This window comes from Brassica oleracea, chromosome C1, assembly GCF_000695525.1.
Source record: "Brassica oleracea var. oleracea cultivar TO1000 chromosome C1, BOL, whole genome shotgun sequence".
Taxonomy (NCBI): domain Eukaryota; kingdom Viridiplantae; phylum Streptophyta; class Magnoliopsida; order Brassicales; family Brassicaceae; genus Brassica; species Brassica oleracea.
In genome coordinates this window covers 28,151,402-28,158,965 of record NC_027748.1, presented here as the reverse complement: position 1 = coordinate 28,158,965, position 7,564 = coordinate 28,151,402, and the positions used below count along the sequence as shown (strand labels likewise).

General features: G+C 34.8%; 1 protein-coding gene across 1 annotated transcript; it reads left to right on the top strand.

The window, feature by feature from the left end:
* Positions 1–2,012: 2,012 nt before the first annotated feature.
* On the top strand, positions 2,013–5,948 carry LOC106295023 (uncharacterized protein At4g04980). Its single transcript, XM_013730785.1, has 8 exons — positions 2,013–2,324; positions 2,749–3,066; positions 3,151–3,246; positions 3,329–3,452; positions 3,546–4,891; positions 4,992–5,156; positions 5,238–5,390; positions 5,481–5,948. Exons 1-8 carry the CDS (start codon positions 2,289–2,291, stop codon positions 5,676–5,678), a joined length of 2,436 nt encoding a protein of 811 aa, XP_013586239.1. The 5' UTR covers positions 2,013–2,288; the 3' UTR covers positions 5,679–5,948.
* The last annotated feature ends 1,616 nt before the right edge of the window (positions 5,949–7,564 follow it).

The window sequence follows — 7,564 nt, the reverse complement described above, 5'->3', positions numbered from 1 at the left end:
GAACAGTAACGAGAAACATTACAACTTTTTTTGTACCCACGTGTCATCAATAAGATGACTCTTAAAATCTTTAGATAAATAGGTTGGTTCATCTAATTATATAATAAGATTTTTATTAAGCTAACCATAAATTCATTATTAATGTTTATTATTATTTCCTTAAATAAAAGTTAAAGAATTGCCTAATGTGGGTAAAGTATATATGAGAATTAATGATTTTGAGTAATAAAGATTTGAACAAAATTAATGTATCTTCTATCATATTTGTTTAATTTTAAACTATTAAAATAAATTAAACAACCACATTAACCATATAATAATATTTTTTTATTTTTCTGTATACTTTATATTTTAATTTTAAAAAATGACCATAAATTACTAAAACTGTTAAATTTTCACATTCAAATTTTCTGATCCATGATTTAAAATTTTTGTAATGACAAGATACAAATGATTAAAAAATCATAGAAGTAAAAGTCTAATTTAATTAATTATTAGGATTAATATATATATATAGTTTTAAATTAAAATATATACCATATAAATACATAAATATTTTAATTTCTAAATTTACATTGAACAATTTATTTTGATAAAAGCTTTGAACAAACATTGACAGCCTAATTTTTAAAAAATATAAATTAGTTGAACTATTAATCCCACAATAAATTTTTTGTTATCAGTCATTTAAAGATTTTGCTATAAAAGATACAAATCCTAAAAAACCATATGAGTAGAAAACATCATTTAATATACATTAATATTAAAAATACACTATATATGTTAATATCATTTAAATTTAATTATATATCCTATCAAATAGAAAAATATTGTTTGAATTAATAAAATTTATTTGCATCAATTTAATTATATATGTGATAATTACTAAAATTTTAATTGTTTAATATATATTTATTATTTCATAATATATAAAAATATATAATACCTAAAATAATTTTTATATATAATGTTCATCTCGCCTAGTATAATATTACTTTTCAACAACACTAAAAACCAGTCCAGTCCAAGCCGAAACCTAACTATATCAAATTAACCAATTTAAGCTAGTAAAAACATTGATTAAAATAAATCGTATCAATATTTCAATTTGGACGGTAGGTTCTGATATTGGGTTGTCGGATTATAATGCTTTGTGCACCTTTTCGACAAAACAGAGTTGTGGTGTTAGTTATGTAAGATATTTTAATTGGTACATATATGTCATGTTAATCATATAAATAATTAAATTAATTAATGATCCAGGTTAAAAAAAAAATTCTGGGTAAGCCACTGGCCGTCGCCGTGTAATATCTTTGATGTCACTGACAATCATGTTACTGTAGAATTGTTGTATCCGTTCATAGAAAGCAGTCTTGTGAGTTGTCGTTCGAGGAAATCTTCATGTGTCCGGGATAAAACGATTGGTAATCTGTACTTTCGACTCTTTCCTATTTTGTTTAAGATGTCCTAGAATGGTTGTGATAATCTACACCGTCAGTATAGCTACAACCCGTGTCGAGAGGTATGTGATATTGTTTAATGCCCTACCTGTACACAATAATAGTACCTGTTATAAGTTTCCAAAAATATATATATACAAGTTATGAAAATTCTGATATAAGATTTTGCTTCAGTTGTTCTATTATTTATTAAGGTACCCACAGATTGTGCAGCTCCTATAGTACACAGTGAAGGTTTGTTTTCTTTTAGTGTTATTTGAGCTAGTAAAATGTTTTGTTTTCTGTTATAGTTAAATCAGAAATAAAAAGGTTTAACCCTTCGAGTAAAACAGAATGGGTGTAATAATGACACATAAGTAGAGGGGAAATAACAAGGTGGGATAGAGTAATTCAATCGTTTAAAACTAATTTCCGATGATATATATATTTAGTAATCACACAGATAAAAAGAAAAAACAGAAAAATGTATAACTAAGAAAAGGACATAGGTTTAGGGTGGGATTATAGATTATTTACCCTTTAAAAGGACAGACTTAACATTTGTTTTCCTTTGGCTCTCTCTTTCTTGAGAAAGTTCCGTAAGTCCCACAGCCAAAAGCATCTCTTGAATTGAATCTCAAACCCTAATTAGATTTGGTCTGCACGACTCTGATTGTGATGTTTTCTATTAATTTTTCAGCTATAAGTCTTTGAATAAATCTTTAAACAATCTTCTTCTCTTTTTTTTTTTTGAAATCTTCAACATAATTTTGGTGTGAAACAAGAAATTATAAAATTGGAGTCACCGGCAGGTTATGAGTCAGCCGGAGGTTGTTTCGATATTGAAAAATGTTGTTCGGTCGTAAATCAGCGAGCAAGTTACAGGTCTTGTTCTTATTTTCTTGATTGAGTTTATTTTAGGGAAGTTCTCTTGATTGATTTTAGTTATTCATATCTACAAAACCCTTGCATGTTTTTCAGGAAATCATTCAAATGGTTCATAAGTCTTTTTTTTTTTTTTTTGTTAAATGGTTCATAAGTCTTGCTTTAATAAGTTTCATGTCCCTCGAGTTCAGATATGACTTTATTTACAAAATGACACCATTATTCTCAAAAATCCTTCACCTTGTTCATGTTAGATCATTACAAAATCTGCATTTTTTTGTGACGTGAAGGCTGTACGTATCCTTGTTCATTTAATCTGTCTACATAAAATTTTAAATATGAAAAGTTTCAAAGTTCAACCCTTCTTTCTATGTTTTCTAAACAAAAAGAAAGTTCTAACAATTTTTCTGAATCACATTTTCAGCCAGTAAATAGCCAATCTTCGCCTAAAGCTAGCAAGAATAACAAGCAGGATGTTAAGCCATCGTCATCACCTAACGCTTCGTCACCTATGCCGATTAGATCATCTAAATCAATATTATCAAGACGTACATCTTCGAATTTGTCGCCTATAGGCATCCTCAAGAATGCTTCTATTAGAGAAGCCAAGAGCCCCAAGACTAGTAGCTCGCCTAAATGGACATGCAACTTTATTCTTATGGTCGAGCTTCGCAGGAAGATCATTACCTTTAGAGATATCATTGATCTTCCTCCTCTCGACGGCTCTCCTACTATAACCGATGTGTGTAAACCCACAAAGTTTGTTTTCCTTCTTGATCAATCCTTCCTTCATATGTTATTTTTACTCGCTTGTTTTGTTGGGTAGATGGTGTTGCATACAATGAAAGATCTCCAGAATATTTGTCCTGAGATCATCAACAGCTCACTTGTTTCGGAAATAAGACGCGCAAATGTCGATAAGGTATTCAAAACATGAGCTTGTATATATGTATCTCTGTCCTAGGTTCATATACCTTGAATCTGATCTAATGGTTTCTCCCAAGGTTCTTGACCATTTCTTAAATGCTTTGAAATCCATGGGAGATTCATGGATCGATAACTCCGAATGGATAGCTAAATCTAAGTATTGGAGTAGCAGTGTGGGAAAGAATCAGTCCGATCGACTAGGTAGCATTTACCTTCACGCAAAAGTCAGCTCACCATCTTGAATTTAAACCTCTATTTTTTTTTTTTAAATTAAAAATACCATTTCCTTTGCAGTGGAAAAGGTGTTAGCAGCATTAGATGGACTGATCAAGATGTCGAAAGAGAGGTTTGATAAGATGGAGATTGATGAAAAGGAAGAAGAGAAGAAAGATTTGATCAGTCCACGGACTGCTAAAACACTGAGCAGTCGAGTTTTATCTCCATGTGAATCATTCTCTGATAGCAGAAGCTCGTTTTGCGGGTCACCAATCACGCCAAGATCAGTTCTTCCAGAACCGGTGATGGGTTCGCTGGGAAAGGGAGGAGACTTTGCAAACTCTGCATCACATCTTCTGTGGAATATGAGAGTCCAAGCACTTGAGAAGCTTAGTCCTGTCGATGTTAAGCGACTCGCTATTCACATTATGTCACAGAAAGAGGCTCAGGAACCAGATCAAAGCAATTTAGAAGATGAAATTAATGTTGTTGAACAGAACAAGCTGAAGACCAATGATGTGAATATGGAGAAAGAAGAAACTGTTGTTCGTGATGAGCAAGAAGATACAATCACGACACTTGATTCAGCATCTGAATCCAAACTCAATGTTTCAGACAAATCTGCATTCTTGCCGGAATCTTTGCCACCACCTCCTTCTCCTCCTCTATCCACTACAAATACTGCATATTTGGATTCTTTACCATCTCAACCACCCCCACCACCACCTCCTCCTCCGTTGCGACCACTGATTGCAAAGGCTGATAATGTGAGCATATTACCAATGCCACCTCCTCCGCCACCACCGCCTCCACCTCCACCTCTGGCACCACTTCCAGGGACTGCAGCGGCACGACTACCACCACCTCCTCCACCCATGAAAAACAGAGCACCACCACCACCTCCAATGCCTACAACTAATAGAGTAGTTAGTGGACCACTGCCAACACCACCTCTCATGCCTCAAGCTAATGGACCAGCACCGCCTCCACCACCGCCTCGAATGGGTGTGTTGAGCGGAGCGGCTTGTCCACCGCCACCACCAGGAGCAGCAAGAAGCTTGCGGCCCAAGAAAGCAGCTACAAAACTAAAAAGGTCAACCCAGTTAGGGAACCTTTACAGAATCCTTAAAGGGAAAGTAGAAGGTCGTGATCCTGAGGCGAGGACAGGAGGCGGAAGCGGACGAAAAGCCGGAGTTGGAAGCGCTCCTGCCGGTGGAAAGCAAGGAATGGCTGATGCTCTTGCTGAGATCACAAAGAAGTCTGCTTATTTCCAGCAAATACAAGAAGATGTTGCTAAATACATGAAATCAATCAATGAGTTGAAGATTGAGATCACTAAGTTTAAGACTAAAGACATGACTGAGCTTCTTAGCTTTCACAGCCGTGTTGAATCAATTCTTGAAAAGCTAACTGATGAGACACAGGCTAGCAAAATCTGAAAGATCTTTTTACCATCATTTTCTGTCTCCTCTGTTTTTTCTTTTTGTGATTCTTGATTGTGAGATATATGTTTTAAAACTTTAGGTTCTTGCGCGCTGTGAAGGGTTTCCACAGAAGAAACTCGAAGCAATAAGAATGGCTGCTGCATTGTTCTCGAAGCTGCACGGAATGATCACCGAGCTACAGAACTGGAAGATAGAACCTCCTTTGAATCAACTTCTTGATAAAGTCGAACGTTATTTCACAAAGGTAATTATTTTATTCAATTCCTTACTCAAATCCTGTTTTCGGACCATTCCAACAACATTCTGTAACTAAAAGATGTAATAGATCAAAGGAGATATCGACACGCTGGATCGAACCAAAGATGAAGAAGCTAAGAAATTCCAGAGCCACAACATCCACTTTGACTTCAATATACTTGTTCAGATCAAGGAGACAATGGTTGATATCTCATCAAGTTGCATGGAACTCGCATTGAAGGTAACTAACACCTAGAACTATTAAACCACTTTTCTTTGTTACCCTTTTTAACCAAAATTCATATTGGATCAACCTCAAATTAATTAACAGGAAAAGAGAGATGCAAAGCTTGTGTCGCCTGATGCAAATCCTAGCATGAAGAAGGCTGTAGGATCTGCTAAAATGCTGTGGAGGGCATTTCAGTTTGCATTCAAAGTTTACACATTTGCTGGAGGACACGACGATCGAGCCGATTCTTTAACCAGAGAGTTGGCTCATGAGATCCAAACTGATCCTCAGAACCCATGATGATTCCATTCATCACACATTCCAAATATTATTCCTTTTTGCCCTTTCCAACACCTTAAAAATGTTCTAAAATGGAACGATAAAAGAAAAAGAGTATATGTATTTAGAGATTTAACGTATTGTTTGGCTTTTGAGTTTGTAGTTTTGAATCCCTCTAAAAAGACTAGGATTTAGAGATTTCATGGGAGCTGGGAGGTGCAGATCCCTTGTTGAGTGAAAGACTTTAAAAACCTTTCGAGTCAATCAATAAAGGAGGACGTTTTTATTGCCACAATATGTAATATATGATTTTGTTGTTATAAACTTTTTCTTTCTTTAAAGGTACCGGTCCAAATGATACATCTTGATCGTATAGAAAAATCCAGACTAATTTTCAAGAAGAAATATAATCCATGAATGAACTCTTTTTCTAAATATTCAAATGAAATTTAAAGCATGCCTCTATATCCTGGACACTATAGTGTTGTGAGGTTATTTTAAACTTGGATCACTAGCTTTCTAAATTCTACCTAACACTAAACCACTGATGTATGGTTAATAATGCGACAACGCTTGGCAAAGAAATGATATTAATCTTAACATTTGCATCCAATAAATGACATCAATGGAATTTAGCGCAAATTGATGGTAATAAGAAGGACAGAACTTGGGTTCACCCCCTAAGGTGAATCTTATAATTCACCTCACTTCTTTATACCAATCAAACTGCCACATAGGATTAATGAAAGAAGGGATTAAATTTAGAAGAAAAAAAATATAGCTTTAAAAAAAAGGAACTAACGCTGTTGCCGTAGAGGGCTTCTTCTTGTTAATTGCTTGAACGTTCTAATATCTTTCACAGAAAAATAATACAAGGGTTTGTCAAGTTCGGGTCTCCAAAATCTATGCCTTCAAAATCTTATTTCAGTTTAACCTTCTCCAAGCCAAATCAAACCATGTTCATCCATCAATTTTCTTCTTCTTCATGCTATTTGAACATCCTCAAAGGCTTGAACCAAAACTGATTTTGTACTGAGAAAGTATCAAACAAGAGGAAGAAGAAGATGGAGAGGAAGAGCATTGAATTAAAAAATAAGTTTTTTTTGGAGTTGAACCTCTGATTAAATCTACAAACAAATTGGATCTAAGAAGAAGTGCCCAAGAAGATAACAAAGGAGAGTAGCAGAGAACAAGCTACAAAGGAGAGTAGCAGAGAAGAAAATACAAAGAAGGAAGAAGAAGAAGAGCCTTGAGCCACAAGAAACAGAAGAGTGAAGAAGAAGCATGGGTGTGAGAACAAAAATAGAGACTAAGAGTGAGTAAACAAAAGAAACAAATATGATGAAGAGGCTGGCCGAGAGTAGTTGAGCGTGGATAATTCCTTCGCTAGAATAGATAAAAAGTTTGATGATCTTGTCAACTTGATTAAAGCTGGGTCTAATTCTGTTTCTAGTAATACCATGACTGTCTTAACACTCTTGTCTAGTGCCCAAAAGGTTGAAAATGTTTCAGGTACTAACATGGAAATAAAGGAACAAGAACCCAACTTTGCTGCGCAAGAAAGTCCTACACTTGATAATGTGATTTCTGAACTTAAAGTGGTTAATCCTACTTATCAAAACACTGGTATGATGCACTTGCACTTTGTTCAGAAAGTTGACGAAGGTCTAGGTAAGGAGGAGCCACGTCCAGAGGCTTACTCACCAGCTGATCATGCTTTAAAAATGATAAATACTAAAGCTGAAGCGATCAAAGGAACCAGGAACAAATCAGTGAAGAACATGAAGCTGAGGAAAGCTAAAGAAGCCAACCAGGACATAGGTGCAATCAAAATGCTATATCTTTGCAACCATAAGGAATTTGACCGTGAAACTACTTGCTATAGATTTTCAACTTAACCAGAGCAC